The 18,962-nt window shown below is 33.5% G+C and overlaps 1 protein-coding gene across 1 annotated transcript; it reads right to left on the reverse strand.

The window, feature by feature from the left end:
• Positions 1-9,485: 9,485 nt before the first annotated feature.
• On the reverse strand, positions 9,486-17,417 carry LOC118058292 (zinc finger CCCH domain-containing protein 41). Its single transcript, XM_035071005.2, has 5 exons — positions 17,112-17,417; positions 13,523-14,385; positions 11,305-12,546; positions 10,615-10,890; positions 9,486-10,408 (listed from the first exon to the last, which is right to left on the reverse strand). The coding sequence occupies exons 2-5, from the start codon at positions 14,264-14,266 to the stop codon at positions 9,878-9,880; spliced, it is 2,793 nt and encodes a 930-aa protein (XP_034926896.1). The 5' UTR covers positions 14,267-14,385; positions 17,112-17,417; the 3' UTR covers positions 9,486-9,877.
• Between the last annotated feature and the right edge of the window lie 1,545 nt (positions 17,418-18,962).

Below are 18,962 nucleotides of genomic sequence, written 5' to 3' on the forward strand. Positions count from 1 at the left end.
AATGAAATCGGTATCGATAATGTGATAGGTAGAAATAGAAATGGTTGATTTTATAGAATCTTGAATGGAAATTGAAAATGAAAAACGAAACAGTTTAGTAATTGAATGGGGAAGAGTTTCGATGGAAACAAAAGGAAGAAGTGAATAGAATAAGAATGCATGCCTACTTTTTTAAATTATTAGATAATTGTGTTACTATATTTATTGCGGTATTCATGTTTCAATAATATGTATTTTGTTTTCAGAACCATCGCATGCACGACAAGAGTAGATTTTAGCTTTTGTTCACTTTTGTTATATAGACTAGAGAGGTTTACCTTTATTTTGTAAACATTGAAACATTTGTATAATTAATGTTTAAACTTGAATAGATAAACTTAACTCTATAATTCATATAACCATATTCCATGTATGTGTGTTTATGTCATTTATCCCTTAATAAAAATATTTGTTGTTCAATGTATGTTATAAATATTGTGGTTAAGATGTTGATGATGTTTGTGGGGTTGAGACCCAAGATAATTTGATCGTGATTGAGTTGTGAGATGCGGGATATTAGAAGTGTAAACAGGTTATATGTCGATAACTTGAAACCTCCTAGTATAGGGGAGATTCTAGAAAAATTTCGGTAGATACAAGTTTGTGTTCTTCCACCTGAATCCATGTCCCTTTAGCCATCTTTGGATGGAAAATATATGAGTACTAGCCATATCCACAAGAGCCAAAATGGATTGATTATTAATAATAACCATAATTATCATGGTCATAGAATTAGGACTTCCTAACATTGTATAAAGAGATATCTTTAATTATAAAAAGTTTTGGTCTGCTACATTTATGGTTCGTAATTCATTTTCCATTGCATTTAAAATAAAGGCCCTTCTACCTATTTTACTTGAGTTGAGCCTATGTAAGTTCCCTACGCAACAACTAAATTCTAAGGGTTCAGCATCTTAACCCCTACTTTTACCTCCTCCTTTAATCCACATATAAAACAGTTCAGGGAATATGATTGTCCTTTTAACTAATTAGACATTATTTAAATTAGGTCTTATATTGTTATACAAAAGAAACATGTTTAAAGTTGATCAAAGTTTCCATGGAGTCATCATGAGATGATGGCCCAAACCAAACTTGCAAAGCCTTAACAAAAGTTTTCCGACTAGTTATAACCCTAGACTCCTTTATTTTTTAAAACCATGCAATGGCATTTCCCTCCATATGAAAATTTGCCATAAATAACCTGTCTTGGGTTTCAAAGTAATGGTTAGCCTTATAAATTCATTTCATAGGGTTTTCCCATTAAATATGGGAAAATTCAATTTCACAAATCTTAATTTCAATTGTTGATAAGCATGTGGTTCGAACCTGGGTTCAAACTGTAGCATGTTGTGACCATTTACTAATCTAATAGGTGTGTTTGGGGACAAACTAATGGGTCTCTTGCCTTGAACTTTGGCAAAATTATTTTCCTTTGCAAATATTTATTGTAGTTGTTAAATTAATTCCTCCATCACCTTTATTAAGCTGCTTGTTGTTGTTCCAGCTGATTTTTCATGCTAGCCACTGTCTCTAAAAGTTAAGGCATCCTAGTGTCCTCTGCTATGGAAAGTGGCTCTAATACCGATTGTAACAAGTTAATGGTTTGTTTATACTTTTGTAAGTAAATGATTGAAATTGAATAGAATTTTATTAAATAATGGATTTGATTAACACTAATAAGGACATGATAGAAACAAAAAGGAAATTTTGGTAACCAATTTAAGGTTATTGGGCCTCCAAGGACTTGACTTTAAAGAAAAATACTTCTTACTCTATTCTGATATTAAATTTTTTTTATACAGCTAAACTCAAGTGATTTGAATTGAAAATTGTGAAAATCAAGCAACCCAAAGTGACCCAGTCTATTGACCTTGTCAGTTGATTTAAGTTGTGGAAGCCAGCTGTAATGCACTCTAAGACACTTGTCACCATCTGTTATTATATGAGATCATGGAGATTGATTCAGCAAATAAATACCTAAAAATTCTTTTTGAGATTCTCAGACCATTGCCTGTATTGCCTTCTTCTTCATCTTCATCTCTTATCTCTTTAATTGGGATTTGTCACATAACTAAAATGAAAATTTTCATAAACTACAGGAGTATTAAAATTATGATCATCTCCACTTTTTCTATAGAAGTGAACGACTAGTGTTGAAGGAGTAGTTACAAGATAAACATGGATATTACAGAGTTTTGGTCCATGAGGAGTTCCTATAATTTGTTTAGTTCGGTTAAGGTAGTCTTGACAACAATTTATTGAAGTTGAGGATAGCCATGCCAGGCAGCCCTATGTTCCTTCTCTCTTTTTTATGTGTATCCATTTAGCTTCCAATGGAAAGAGTCCATTTCTTTACAACCTCAACTATCAATCATGTTATGCCCTCTCACAATATGCTTTAATTGTCCTTCAACTGTCATTCATCCCCAAAGTGTTATTTATTTAAGGGTAGATTAGAAGGGGGAAATGAGCTAATAAATGCCTTTCTAGTAGGAAATTGGAAGTATTTATTTAACATAATCTAATTCTTATGGCAAAACCACTATTCACCCAAATTCATACTATGAATTGGAACAATGCACTGACAATTTTACCCTTCTCACAAAACATCATTGGCTTTATTCTTAAAGGTAAGATTAAGATGATCTTTTCACAGGGTCCATCGGTGCATTTCATTATATACACTCCTTTCTAGTCATTTTTTTATCCTCCATGATTCTTGCCTTGATGACCTCAAATCCTTCAATTTATCTTGTCAAATCCTTCACAATCTCTGAATAGGATGATGGTTTTTCTCATCACTAGTGTTGACATAAGATCTTTCTTTTGAGTTGGTCTTAATTTTATATTCGTTGACATGTCTATTCTTCTTTTTCATGCATTATTGCCTTTCCATGTATGAAACTGATCATATCCTTTTCTTTCCTTTTTCGTCTTATTTTGTTATTTGCTCTAGTTTTCAAACCTATATATGTCTAATTTGGTAATGTAAGGTTTTTGTTTATGGACTTGAGCTGATAATGAGCCTTTCTTGGGCTTTGCAAGATTTTTCACTGAAGGCCCAATTATTCTTCATCATACAATTTCACATGCACAACTTGTAGATTTATTAGCAAAAATAGTATGGTTTGTGATCATCAAATCACAGGGACTACAACCTCCCTTTTTTAATGATGACAAACCTTACCTAAGACAATCACATAGCCTATCAATTCAAAACCAATAGATTTTGGATACCATAGACAAAGTTTAGTAGTACCATTTAAGTATTTGAAAATCCTTTTAACAGCAACTATATGACTTTCCTTAGGATTAGATTGAAAATATGCATGCACGCACTATACATTACATTAGGCTTGCTTCTTGTTAAATACAACAAAGACTTGATCATACCTTTTTCATCTCGATTTGGCTTTATGAAACTTGACATAAGTGTGTGTTGGAATCTTAAGTTCTCAAAGTCCTATCATTTCAATAGATTCAGAGTATACTTTGATTGATAAATGAATATGCCATCTTTAGTTTGTTTTAAGGTTAGACCAAGAAAATAGTTTAGCTCTCCTATAAAGCTCATTCCAAACTCCTCTTACATACTGTTAGCAAAGTTTCTACACGAAATTTCATTTGAGGCACCAGAAATTATGTCATCAACATAGATTTCTACGAGTATGAAATCTTGATCATACCAGGCTTTAGAAAATTATGAAAAGAGTAATGTCAGTTCTTCTATTAGAAAACCACTTAGCCTTTCATACCAAGCTCTAGGAGCCTATTTTAAACCATACAAGGCTTTAGATAACTTGTAAATATGGTTTTTAAAATCAAATTTTCCAAAGCCTGGAGATTGTTCAACAAACACTTCTTCATTTAGAAAACCATTTAAAAATATTGATTTAACACCCATTTGAAATAACTTCATGTTTTTTTATGTTGCAAAAGCACATAACATTCTAATTGATTATAACCTAGTTATCAGTGCAATAGAATCATCAAAATTTATTCCCTCCTCTTATCGATAACGTTGAGCTACTAATATAACTTCATGTCTAATTATGATACCATTTTCATCATATTTGTTTTGAAAAATCCATTCAACGCCTATAACAAGTTTATTTTCAAGTCTAGGTACAAGATTCCAAACCTTATTTTCTTCAAATTACAATAGTTCTTCTTGCATAGCTTCTATCCAGTTTTCATCAATAAGAGCTTTTTCAAATTTTTTGGGCTCTAGTTGAGAAAGAAGGGCCATATTATTTACTTCATTCCTAATCACGGCCATATTATTTACTTCATTCCTAATCACAACTTTTGTTTGAGTCCCTTGTTCAAAATCACTGATAATTTGTTGCTCAAGATGATTCTTGGAGAAGTTCCATTCCTTTGGAAGTTTAAAACTGGTGGGGTTGCTTTCTAGTTTGGTGAAGTTTGTAGTTTCAGCTTCTTTATTGGTTTCCAGTGGTTCAGCTTCAAGCAAATTACCTAAATCATTATCCATTTTTTTATGGACAAAATGTGAGATTCGTCAAGGATTACAAGTATTGACTCTTTTACAACTAATCCTCTTATTGTATATCCTTTATGCCTTACTTATAGAGGAATATCTTGTATTCCTTCATCTATCTTAGATTCAAATTTGCTTAAGTTATCATTGTTTAGCATAGAGCACTTGCAGCCAAAGACATGAAAATATGCTACATTAGGTTTTTTACCTTTCCAGAGCTCATGTGGAGTTTTCTTGATAATAGACCTATTATAGACTCTGTTTAGGACATAAGAGGTTGTATTTACAGCTTTTACACAAAAGTAAGAGAGTTCTAACCATTTATTGTAAATTCCTATTCTTCCTTTCCACAACTCCATTTTACTGAGGGGTTATAGGGGTTGTAAAAGAGTGATGTATGCCTTGTTAATCATCAAAAGATGCATATTCATTGTTTTCAAACTCTCCTCCATTATCTGATCTGATGCTCACAATAGACATGTTTTTCATTTTGAATTTTATTTGAAAATCTGATAAATGCCTCACATGCATGGTTTTTATGTGCCAAGAATAAAGTCCATGAAAACCTTAAATAATCATCTACTACTACTAATGCATACCTTTTTCTTCTTAAACTAGCAATGTGTATGGGTCCAAACAGGTCAAGATGCAGCAATTTTAAAGGTCTAGATGTGGACTACATTCTTACTTTTGAAAGACACTTTAGTTTGTTTTCCATGTATACAAGCATCATATATTTTATTGTTAACAAAAGACAATTCTGGAATACCTTTAATTAGATTTAGTTTATTTATTTTTTATATAACATTCATGCTTGAATGTCCTAACCTCTTATGCCATAGAAAAGCATTATTGCAAAATGCAGACAAACATGTTTCAGAAATGAATCAACATCATCAAGATCAATTACATATAGATTTTCATGTCTATAACCAATAAATTGGACATTGTTATCTTTTATACATTGAATAGCATGGTATGAAGATTTAAAAATTACTCTGTACCCTTTATCACATAACTAGGTTCTAGGTATTTGTCCTCTTTTCATGCTTTATGCAATAGTGCAATTTCACAAATTTACTCGATTTTGATACACAAATTATTTTGGGTCCAGCTTGGTTAGGCATAAACATAACAATAGGTATACTTCATTTTACCACCCATGTAACTTTGACTAGTCGAATCAAACTAATATGATATGTATGGTTTTTAAGAGTACAACTAGCATGTAATGTCCTTATTGGTTGTAAAAATGGCAAGTAACTTTTTGTATGCCTATGCTCATACTTTTAATGAATATAAGTTTAATTTGAGATCCACGTGGTTTTTCAAAATTGTTTCTTTCCTTAATGAATTTTAAAAGAGTTTTTTCATGATCCTTTATTTTGGATTGTAAATCAATGTTCTCCTTTTGAAGTTTTTCAAATTCATTTTCAGAAACAACATATTTAGATATTTGTTTTATATCCAATGTCAACTTCTCCTTTTCATTATGTAATGCTAAAAGTTTCTCTTAAACTATCATTTTCAATTCTTAAATCACTATTTTTCTCAATAAAATTTTCATTTTTCTTTTTCTAGAGTTTTAGTTCCTTATCCATAGATGCAATCTGTTTATTAAGCATGATATATTTCTTCAAATATTTCTTAAAGTTCTTTTGTAAATTAGCATATACCTCATCCTCTTCTTTCCTCATCCTCTTATTCATAGTTATCCTTAGCCATTAAACATTTGTTTACATATTCTCCAAAAATCTCTTCCTATTTGTTTGACTCATCATCATTTCATGTTTTATCCATCACGACTTTCTTTCTTGCCTTCTTGAAAAATTTATTTAAATTTGATGTTTGTCCTTTTCTAGCACTTACACACTTAGAATCATAATGTCCTGGTTTATTGCAATTAAAAAAAATATAGAATCTTGATTAAAATCATTACCAAGTGTTTTCTTACCAGACTTTTTCTTCTTTTTTTATAAATTTTTAAATTGTTTCATTAGCAAAGCCATGTCTTCATCTTCACTGCTACTTTCACTCTCAGAATTTAACTTATAACTGCTCTTAAGTGCAACTTCTTTATTCTTCCTTGTTATTTCTTCATCATCGCCATGAAGTATCATTTCATGGGTGGTTAAGGACCCATGTAATTTGTCAATCCTTAGCTTTGACAATGGCAGTCACCTTTGGCTCCTCTGATTTCAGTAGACTTGTAAGTGTTTTTCTCACTAGTTTAATGTTAGAAAAGTTTTTTCCTGATTACTTTAATGAATTTGTGATATGTAAAGCGTGTCATCATGTCTAAAATGCTTTCATGTTCTTGCATTTTAAAAGTTTCAAATTGATGCATGAATCTATCTATCTTTGATTCTTTTACTTGTGGGGATCTTTCACGTGTTATTTCCAATTTATGCCAAATTTCTTTAACAGTTTCACGTGCGCTAATTCTATTATACTCATTGACACTTAAAAGCATTATAGAATAAACTATTAGCTTTAGCATTCAACTGTACTCTTTTGAGATCCTTATCATCTCAATCATCTACAGCTTTAACCACAATTTTACTTTCCATTATCTTGACAGGAATATATGGACCATTTGCAGCCACTTTCCACGACTTATAATCAATTTATTAGTTGAATATTCTCATCCAAGCCTTACATTAGTTGTAGTTCATTCCATAATAAAAAAAGGTGGTTTGTTTGTGGATTGTCCTTTCAAAAGTCTAGTGGCTACAGATGTCATGGATCAAACTCAAGATCATTAAATCAAAAAATAAGAAAGCAAATTATCTCAAAGTCTTAGCACCAAGGCTCTGACTAAGAAAGCAACCAAAAAGTGAGGGTGAATTTGTTGACAGTAAAAATTATCTCAAATTCTTTATTCACAATAATCCTAAGTTAACAGATTTACTTCAATGTGATATTGGAAGGATTAATTTCTTAACTTCAGAAATCAATAACAAACAAGAACAAGATATGCATCAATTAATAAGAAAAGCAAAAGTAGAAAATGCACACATGAATTTTATACTAGTTCCCCACAAAACCACAGGTAGTCCAGTCCTTAGGGATGGCCCTAAGATTTTTATTGATTGCTTGATTTCTATTTGTAATCTTACAAACTTTTTTCCTTGTAATCGTGTAAGATCAACTTCTAATATGCCCAATTATTTTTAAAGACAACTATTTAACAGCTCTTTTTCTATGTCTCGATTTGTTTTTTTCTCGTTTGGTGCATTTTACAAGCACCTAGCGTGTATTGTATACACTAGTTTCTAGTCATTTCTTATCCTCCATGATTCTTGCCTTGATGACCCCAAGTCCTTCAATTTAGCTTGCAAATCAAACCTTCACAATCTCTGGATAAGCTGGTGGTTTTTCTCATCACTAGTATTAACCCGAGACCTTCCTTTTAAGTTGGTATTGATTTTATATACGTCAACATGTACACTCTTTTTCTTCGTGCAATATTTCCTTTCTATATATGAAACTAATCATATCCTCTTCTTTTCTTTCTTCTTATTATGTTCTTTGCTCTAGTTTTCAAACCTGTATCTGTCTAGCTTGGTAGTATGCCTTTATTGACTTGGGTTGATTTTATTTAACTGGGCTTAGACTGTAAAGGTTATGCTTTTGGACTTGAGTTGAGAATGAGCTTTTCTTGGGCTTTGCACGAGTTTTTCACTGAAGGCCCAATTGTTCTTCATCAGTCAATTTCACTTGCACATCATATAGATTTAGTGGCAAAACTATTATGGTTTGCGATCATCAAAATCACAAAAACTACACTTCATCCCTAGAGTCCATATTCTAGCCTTGGTCTGTCCAAATTCAGCGGTCTCTACCCAAGTAGCTCTAGACAACAAGTATAGCTTGATTTCTTTTGATTTAGTGCTTGTTGGCTTTTCTTTACTTTTTCCCTTCTTTTCTCTATCCTCTTCAATTTCCATGCCTGACCTTCAAACTTTTCACAATAGCCCCTCAATTTGTTTTTTTTCTTCAGATTTGATCCATGTTCTTTTAATTGTGATTCTTTATTTTAATTAATTTACATGATTGATTTTTTTAAAAATTTCATCATCCTTTAATTTTTTTTATTTGTCTGATCTGATTTGTTCCCCATTTTTTTATTGCAATTTATTTTTTTAAGATGATTTTAAAAAAATAATAATTTACAATTCCATCCTCCATTTTTTATAAGAGATTTTGTCCTTATTTTTTTATTGTTATTTTTTAATTTGATAATCTTTTTTCAATTTCATCTTCTAACATTGAATTAATTAGGAATTAAGCTTCTTAATTGAGTCTGAGTCTGAAATTTCATGAATTATGAATTTTAAAAACTAATCTAGGTTTAGAAGATTAGCTTGGATTTAATTTGGTTTTTTTTCTTTTTTTAAGTTCATGCCTTTTTATTTTCATCCTTTAGCATTTAATTTAATTGGAGATTTGACTTCATTAATTGAATGTTGAAAGCTCTTTTTTTAGTTAATTGTTAACAATTTTTATTATTATTATTCATTTATTGTGATTACCTCTTTTATATCATATTATTAAATTAACTAAGTTTATTGAATTCAATCAAATCAATAACTCAGATCTCAGATTTTTCGTGCTTATGTGAAAACACTACCATCACTTGAGCATCAATTTTTTATGTTAGAAATTTTTTTGTCTAGCTCGCACGTAGCACAAACCACCAATCTAAATTTACACAATTCATTTTTTTTAGTTCTGAATCGCGGGTTTCATAAATAAACCATAATTGATCCATGTCAATTTAATATATCGTCATCTTAATATTTTAAAAATATTTCGTTCAATATGCAGCAGATTTGTGACTTCCTAATGTCTTCACATTTTTTTTTTAAGATTAAAAAAAATGACTCACGGCATAACACAGGTCAAGAATCAAGTAATTATGTAAATAGAATCAGAGCCATCAAAAACAAGCATATAAAATTCCCTAGATCAACAGATCCCGTAATTCCAATTGAATGGTCATGTGATTAACCATTTAATTAATTCCAACATACTTTTTCATTTTAATCCCTTAGCCCCTAAACAATCTAAGCCTAAAGACATCCTAATTTTCCAGTTGACCATTAGTCAACCACTATCCAAAGAGGCATAAAAAATCACAAAATTCCTTTTTTCTTAATTCTTTTTTTTTTTTTTTTACATATGCCATGCATGAAATAACATTATTGAAAAATCGAATGTCGGACATAACTAATGAGGGACTACTGAAAATTAGGATTCAAAAGGTTTAACATTTTACCTCACTGTACAAGTCTGCCAATCAACCCATCACCAGACAATTCCTCTGGGGGTCTATTTCTCTGACGTTGCAGTTTGACTAGGGTCCTTTTTTGTTGACTCTTTCTCATGTGATATTGATGTTGGACTAGGCTCGCATTTCTGTGACTCTGCCTCACCTAATATTGAGGCTGAATGGCACCGGAGAACTTCATGCAACTCTATGGGGCCAGTACCATTATTTATCTCTGAATTTTCAGGTTCTCCATTTCCTGATGCAGAAGCTTCCTGGGAATCCGAACAAGCTAATTTTTCAACAGACTGATCAGTATCTACAAGACAATTGGGCGTAGATGAATTTTGTCCACTTCCTGGCTCATTGCTAAAAGTGCTAGATGTCAGCCACACAAACTTCAAATTCTTGCCTTGCCAACATTTACCATTTAGGAAAGCCCTCTCAGCTGATCGGCGAGTTGTGAAAGTCACACAAGCTGAACAATTTTTCAGCGTCTCAGATCCAACACCATCATAATCACCAGGCTCATCTTCTAGTTCCACAGCAGAAAGATCGCCATATGATGAGAAGTATTCCTTTAAAGTAGCAACCTGCAAGAAAAAAAGACATCAGTTTACCTGTTATCACTCAGAATAGCAGGGTAAATGGAACCTTAACAATTTTATCATCACATGAATGAGAAAACAAACACAAGACAAAATTTACATGGAAAGATATACATCCACTACTATTGTACGACCATAAATGGGCTGGTAGCAACACAGGGAGGGGGGAGGGGAGAGAGAGAGAGAGTTACATTTGCCAAACCAACTGGTAAAGGTGAAATAATTTTGAATGCTGTAGGTCGGTTGTCCAACTTGTATTTATTCATCAGAAAAGGAGGCCCAACAGGTGACACAACATTCTCCACTGTTTTGTTCTTATCCACCATTTCGGCATGTGGGGACGCAACACCAGAACCTGGATCAGCAGACCTTGGAGTAGCAGCTTTGACAATATCAGATGCTGTTATTCCGGTTTTGTGTCTCTTCGAAGCAGGCTCTGCTGTTACCTCACCCCTGACCCCTGTAGCCTGCAGAGACCAAATTTTGAGAACAAGAGACAGAAGCATGCTGGCAATTTGATGTGTTATACAGTTTTGTGTGCATGCGTGCACCGAAAAGAAATCTACATTATCATGTTTCTGCCTAGTTGTGAAGAAGGCATGCCTTTTCTACATCATTCTTTCTCTTCCATTCCACCTGCTATTGTTCCCTAAATAATAACTGACACAAAACAAGGACAGGCTCGCAGGCTCAAGATTAATATCCAGTGTATATGATCTAAGAATAATATCCAGTTTAATAAGTGAGATTTGGTACCATTATACAATTTTGGCTCCAAAAGTAATAGCCTAATTATTATGCATCTCACATCAAAATAGCATTGACCTAAACTCATATATGCTTGGTAAATAATATTCAGAAGTAAAGACACTAGGCATTACTTGTTTCTCAAGCTTGTCCAGCTGACGCCGAAAGTCATTCCGCTTCTGATCCAGCAGCTCCTGCTTCTTGCGCAGCTCCTCCTTCAATTGTTCTAAACTCTCTAGCTTCTGCATAGGAGGTGGAACCTTTGGAACATTTGTTGTGATGACCTTAGAGTGATCGATGGCAGGGACAGAAGCAACAGAGGGAGGAACAGCAGTAGCCTTTGAAACGGACATCTGAGGATTATCTTTTCCACTGTTACCAATAGGCAGATGGGGTGGAAATGAAGTAGATGTCACACCCCGGGGTGTGACAGATACACTATTGCTACTGCCAGCACCACCATCAGGAATGCTATCACGATTAGCCCACCACAGCCTGATAAAACGGTTGCCCATTACAGCATCAGGTGCCCTTAGAGCAGCTTCTGCCTCTTCCCTTTTTGAGAATTGAACAAATGCTCGCTCAGTGTTCAATGGAATATAAATGTCAATAACCTCTCCAAATTTTTGAAAATGAGAAAGTAGAGCCTCTCTTTTGTTGCTTTTCTGTGGAATGCCATTGACAAATAGTGTACGCAGTGCCTTTTGAGATGGTTTTGGTGTGTGGTGCATGGTGTCGCTTTGTGTCTTGGCCGGTGAATCTATGGTTTTTGCACTAGAATTCTCAAGATTAATTTGTTTTCCTTGATGGGAAGTACCACGAACATTGGCTAATGCACCCTGATTTTCCTTGGACTCACTCTCCATATTATTTAACGTACTTACAGTCAAATCGGTTTTCTCTTTCACATATAATCTATTGTTCGAAGCCCTGACTTTACCCCAAACAGAAGAATTCAAACTCTGTGAATGCACAGCAATCCCAGTGCTTCTAATTGGGCATTCATTATCAACACCACCATGTAAACTGACATGATTGTGATCAAAAGAATCAATTCTTATCATGGATTCAATTTCATCACTTTTAGGTGAATGTGGTGGGAGTGCACTTGAAGTTTCAGGAACACTGTCATTCCACAGGGGTTGATCTGGATCATACAAGTCTCCTCCATTCACACTAGCAGAGCCAGTGTGTGCACCATTGAAGCCCAATCCAGCATTGACTATTCCAGGCTTGTTACATTTGCTATGCATTCCTTTGCTATTTATCAACGTGGCTGAAGGGGGACCGCCAGTTGGTAGAGCCCCCAGTCTAGCAGTTGTTCCAACTAGTTGGGCACGTGGAAGTGAAACAGGGAGATTAAACTGTGAAAGGCTCTGCAAGAGGTGAAAATAAATTACTTGCGGTAAATTAAAGATATTCCCAATAATCATGACAGTAAAAACAAGGTTGCGTCAAATAGCAGCAGTAATGGAATATCAAGTCGCAGAAGGAACAAGTCTAAGCTTTTTTTCCCCAATATGTACTTGTGTAAACCATCTTTAATTAGAATAGTTCGGTAATTAAAAAACAAACCACTGAAATATGAATCCTCCGCAGACCAGTTCATTGAAGACTTTGATCATCTAGCAAAGGTCAAAAAAGTTAAATACAGTTACTGGCTAGCCATGAAGTACATACAAATTAATGCCAGCTCTATTGTTTCAGCTCATTTGAAGGCTACAACAAAATTGATTCATGTGCACGAGGACATTGGTGGCATAAAAAAGTAGCTCTGCACTCACATCCAAAGGCTTCTCTAAGTTAGACAGCTAAAAGTAACTAGAACCAAGCAAAAATAATTGGTAGGTATCATGCTTGGAAATGAAAGATAAATTTGTCATAAGACAAGGCACAAGAGTGTCTCCACATGAACTTATAATCAGTCACAGATGGGCAAAACAAATTGTAACAAAAACACAACACAACACATTAATAAAGCAATCTGGATAAGGTATCCAGCAGAAATCATCCATTCAGGTTTTCCCGCAACTAATCATCCAGTGCATCTTAGAAAGAAAATAGTCAAGGTAAAGAAAATAAATAGCACACAATCTACTAAATGGTTTCACATATAATAATACATGACAAGCCACATTAACCTCTGCAATGAGCATCTTGTAGATCTTGGAAATCAAGGTAAAAGATATAATTTCATTGATACTATATTTCAACAGTTGCGAACACATATGATGGTTAGATAAAGAAAAAACACAAAATGATTGCAACATACAATCAGAACCTAGATGTAATGTCAGATAAGCAATGGATATCCATGATCTGTTATGTAATATGCATATTTAAAACACATACCTGAACATCTTCAATGACAATACGATTGACACCATGCTCCATTGGACACATGTCCCCTCTTAGACAAAATCCACGCTCCTCAAAGTCTCTACACCTTTGTTGAGGAATGCCCATGTTCAATGAAGAAGTTACTGCTGGTCTGAGAGTTCCTTGCAAACCAATGGGATGGAGTTTATCCAGGCCACCATTTGGTATTCCTGGAAATAAACCAAATGCATTCCAGGATGCACTCTGCGCATTTGAAACATTTGCCAAACCCCTCCCAGTAAAGAGGCTCTGCCCCTGGTGAACCATTTGAGAAGCAATGTCAACTGGGCTGAACCTAGAATCATGTTGGCTCCAAGAAACGGACTCCCTTCCTCTTCCCCTGCCAAGACCCTCTCCAGAAAATGTTTGGTTTGACCTGATTCTTTGATTCCAATCCACAGGCATTCGAGGTAATGACACAAAGCCAGGTCGTATTCTTTCAAACTTTGTGGCAAAGCCTTTCTCAAGAGGAACAGAATTATAGTCATTTTCTTGGTAAAATTGCCCATTTTCAAATGGTTTACGCTTCCTGTATGGCCTTGTGAAAACTGGTTCCAGAGAATCTCTCTCCAAAGATTGAGAACTTATCTCCCGTCTACGATGCTTATGGTTGCGATCATCATCATCCTCATCACTGACTTCCTTCTCCTCAGGATCGCTAACGCCATCAGCAGGAGAAAGATCACCTGTCTTTAGTGTTGAAACTTTCAGCTCCATTTACAATACTTATGGAAAATAGCTTAATGCCTTGTGGCATCAAAATTTCCAAACTCTCGCAAGATATGGTGATCAAAACAGTTTGATTGCTTAGATTTCTTCAACAATTAAATGACAACCTGGAATCAGGATGGGGCAAGCAACAAGAATAAAAAAGAAACACAGATGTGAGACATTGATTACAGAAAGAAACAAAGATTTAGCAGCTGTGTGAACAAATTCACATCATCATGTTTGCGTGAGGTAAGCAGTAGCTTGTATTCATAAGGTTCCTATCCAATAAAGTGTTGGACGGAAATCAATTAGTTAACAGTAATCTGTTTCAACAAGTCACATTGTGAGAGGGGGAAAAACTATGGTTCCTATAGTATGGGTTCCAGGGGTCACATTATTCTGCCAGTCCATAAGGCATCAGAAGCTGCTTCCAACACAAATTTCATAATTTCTGATTGATTTTTCCACTTAAGGTCTATGTAAGCTAGGGTTTCATTTCATATAGTGGTTAAGCACCTTTCAGTTATAATATGCCATAATCTCCTTTGTTGCAAGTCTCGAAAAATTATTGAGACCATATCAACATGAAAAATTCCAGTGCGCAGCAACATCTATTAAATTGTTATGAGTCAAATCAATTACCAATCAATCTAATCTATCACTCCTATTCTCCTTAATTAATTTATGAATCTTAAAGCTTCTAAGGGAAGCAAAATGCACATGGAAAAAACTCATTCACGCTCAAGTTCAAGCTTACCTTTTATGAAATTAGGTGCACCGCTAAACAATTTGATTCAACAAGGAAAAGCTTACCTTATTTTTCCTTATCCACAATACAAGAAGTATGATCACAAATGATAAGATAGAAATAATTCCATCAAGTTTGTGATTTCCCTCAATAAAAAGATTACATATATCTCTCTTCAAAAAAATCCAGAAAGAAAATAGATATAAACTTTCTATCACATGAGCAAGTTAGAATACGATGCTTCTAATTATAAAAAACAATTGTGAAGATATATCTTCACAAAACTGAAGGTGATCGCCAAAGAGCTCAAATAAAAAATAAGTCTTCCTTAAGAAGTGATCATCCAGCCCTAAATGTCAGCCTTCAGCTTCAAATACAAAATTTAACTTAAATGGGTGTGTCACAAACAGAGGCACACATAGAGATTGAATAGAGGCATCAGCAATTATTTTGGGATTATGTCTCATAAAGAAGGCAACAAAAGCTCATAAGCAAATAGTTTACAGCTTATTCAGAGTGTTTAAATTTCGATTACGCAACTCTTGATTTAATTGCATGTCTACACTAAGGTCAACAGCTAATGCAATTAAAGCCAGTAGTAATATACGGGATTAGCTGCACATTTCCAGAATAGGCCAATTATTTTTCTCTACATGGAGCCTTTTACTGCATTGTATCGTAAGTCTAGTGCAAAGCAATTAGTACCTCAAGTTGCAGTAATGAGATTAAGGAAACTAAGCAAAATCAAAAGGCAGAAAGAAAGACATCATGGTTGGGTCCTTTGGGCCTCCTTTGATAAAAGGAAACAATAGAATAGGCATAAAGAAAAGAAGACCAGTCTTCATAATGGATGTCTGTTCAAACATCAATATGCATGAATGATCTTTTGTCTACAACCAATATATTCCAATTCTAAACTAGTTAGGCCTACTCTCCGCCCCAAAATAAAATTAAATGTATAACACAGAAAGGCATCAATATCTTACGAATCCAAAAGACCAAACTTGGGAAATGAAGAAGCCATGCAACTTCTGTTGCCAAAGAGCGCAGGAAATGGAAAAGTACAAATAACCAAATAACTTGGAACAGAACCATAAAAAAAACAAATCTGATGTCTAACAGCAGGAGTCCTTTCCATTTGATGGACATAATATTTACAAACAGGTTGCCTTTACAAAAGCATCCAATGAAAAACTATTCAACCCATTATAAAGCTTTCCTAGATTCCAGCACAGAAACGACTTTAAGAAAATCTCATGTTTCCATGAAACAAGTCAGCCTAATTTTGTCCCACACACATTAAACAAATACTCCCTTTTTGTCAAGAATCCCTCTCATGCTCTCATTTCATATGATTTGAGCTTCTATTTGAACGACTGGTGTGTGTATTCAGACATGTGTTAGATAGATAGCCCACACTAAAACAAACAAATAGGGAATTTTAATTTCCACTAGATGGAAAATTTTTATCAACAGTGTATTTTTATTGCTGATTATTGCAGCTAGAACCCCATTCATTGTTACAGTGGGCTCTTAGGCATGCGTTAGGAAAAACCTTTTATTGATAGTTTACAAAATCTTCTATTGTGTTTGATAAGTAGAAGGTAATTTTGAACACAAACAGGATTGTCAGAAACTACTTCTCGCAGATCAAACTACAGAACTACTGGGGGGGGAAATCGGATTTAAACACGCAAAAACTCTTCATGTACGAATACAAACCGCATAAATTCACACCAGAAACATAAAACCCGCACAGCACCATGAAAAACTACACAGTGGAATCAAAAACCAGTCTCTAATAACTGAAGTAAATTAAGGTCATGGACTAACACTAAGTCCTACTTACATACCCAATCTTGCCACATTTATCCCAGCAAAAAAAAAAAAAAGAGCGATGCCCTAATAAATAATGTTTAAAAGAGAAATAACATAATCAACAAAAAGAAAGAAGAAGCAAACGATTACAGTTAAAATTAAAGAAAACAAATAAATAGATATAGCATGGAAAGCACAAAAAGCTAACGACAATTGAAAAATATATAAATACTCAATTCCAAACATGGAAAAATAAAATAAAAGGCGATGAAAATATTGTCTTACGGAATCTTCTGGAGGAAACTGGGCCAATAAAAGAAAAGCCGTTTCACATAATGGAAACCAGCCATTCCATCTTGTTGGGTGTTACGGGAAAAGAAGTCAAACGCGACGATGGAAGGGCATTTTCGGAAGATGAGGAAGTCGGGGAGCGAGGGGTAGGATCGCAATTGAGTGACAATCGAGAGCCGGATTGCTGAGAGCTTTGCAGCGTGCGTGGGATGGAAGGAGAGGGGGGGGGTTTGGTTAGTCTGTGAGAGCGAGGTTTTTTTTTTTTTTTTTTTTGGGTTTGAAGCTGAGAGAGGGAGGGGGAGGGGAAATTGAACCAAGATTTTTTGAGAGAGGGAGACCAGTATTGATATGTACCTAAAAGGAATACAGCCAATGATGTGAGGACGGAAACGAGAATGCGTAATTGTGCTTCGCTCCCATTAGTTCCTTACAATTTCGGAATTTCCCGATAATACTTAGGCCTGATTATTTTAAAAATATATTTAAAAAAAAATATATAAAAATTATTTATTTATTATTATTTTGTTATGCTGATATCAAAAAAAAATATATATATATTATATATATTATTAATATGTATTTTAACACAAAACATTATTTAAAAAATAATCATATTTACATTATTAAATAAGCTAATAATCAATGTAAGCACACACCTCTTTTCTTTTCCCCCCTGTAAAAAAAAATGAAAAGAATGAAAGAAAGCTGGTGATTAATTACTTCGAAAATCCTTTATATTTTTTCGTTGAAAGATATTGTAAAGACGGGGATGAATCCAAGATCTTTAGGTTAAAGCGAGCTAATGGATAAATAAAGATCTTATTTGTACATATAGAGATAGAATACTACACATGTATCCGTGCGGTGTCATGGTCCATATTTTATTTTTATAAAAACTAATATTTAGATTTCGCAAACACGTTTACAAAAAAAAATAAAGATAAATCAATGACATGGGTTATAGTTATTAACCTTTAGAGTTATACATTTATGTTTTTATATATTTTTTATAATAATAATAAAATAGAAAATAAACTAATAATACGATTGGTTGAAAATAAACTTTAAACAGTTTTTATGCGAAAAATATATCAACAAACATAACAGATTATATAAAGAAATCAATCCGAAAATCCAAAAAAAAAGCAAAGTAAAGACTTAGAATAAGTATTCATTTTAATGCTTAAATGTAAATCTTTTCTATTTTACTTGATAGCACAACTAAAATGAATTCACACACTTCACTTTACATGCATTAAGAAATGCATTAAGGAATTGATAATAATCAGATAAAATCTAAGTTGGTCAGTTCTAAGAATTCACATGGGTTAAACTGTTAAATTTTAAAATTTTACATAAATAGCTCGATTGTTTTGAGTTACCAAATAAACCAGTCAGCCACTTATTCATTAGCGATGAACACCAAAAAATTATGCAAGAACCAATTGACTGATTGGCTTAACCAATCTGAACTAGTCGATCGTTTTAGCTATTAATGAAAATGTAACGGGCTATAAATAACTAGTTTTTCTTAGATATATATATATATATATATATATTATTTTGCTTGTCTAGTTGCAAAATTAGAAAGAGAATATATATATGATATACAAGCTATTCTAAGAGTAAAACAACATCAAAATCATCAATCATTGATCATACTCTAGTTTATGTTATTAAATCTTTATGTTCTAGCATAAAGAGTATTCAATCTCACTATTACTACAATTAAACACTTTCATATTTTATAAATGTTATCTAGTAAGGTATAGAGATATTAGAATTTCAATTTGTAAAATCCACCTATTTAGAGAATTTGTTGTGAAAATAAAATTATTATTATAA

The sequence above is a fragment of the Populus alba genome, chromosome 17 (genome assembly GCF_005239225.2).
Source record: "Populus alba chromosome 17, ASM523922v2, whole genome shotgun sequence".
NCBI lineage: Eukaryota > Viridiplantae > Streptophyta > Magnoliopsida > Malpighiales > Salicaceae > Populus > Populus alba.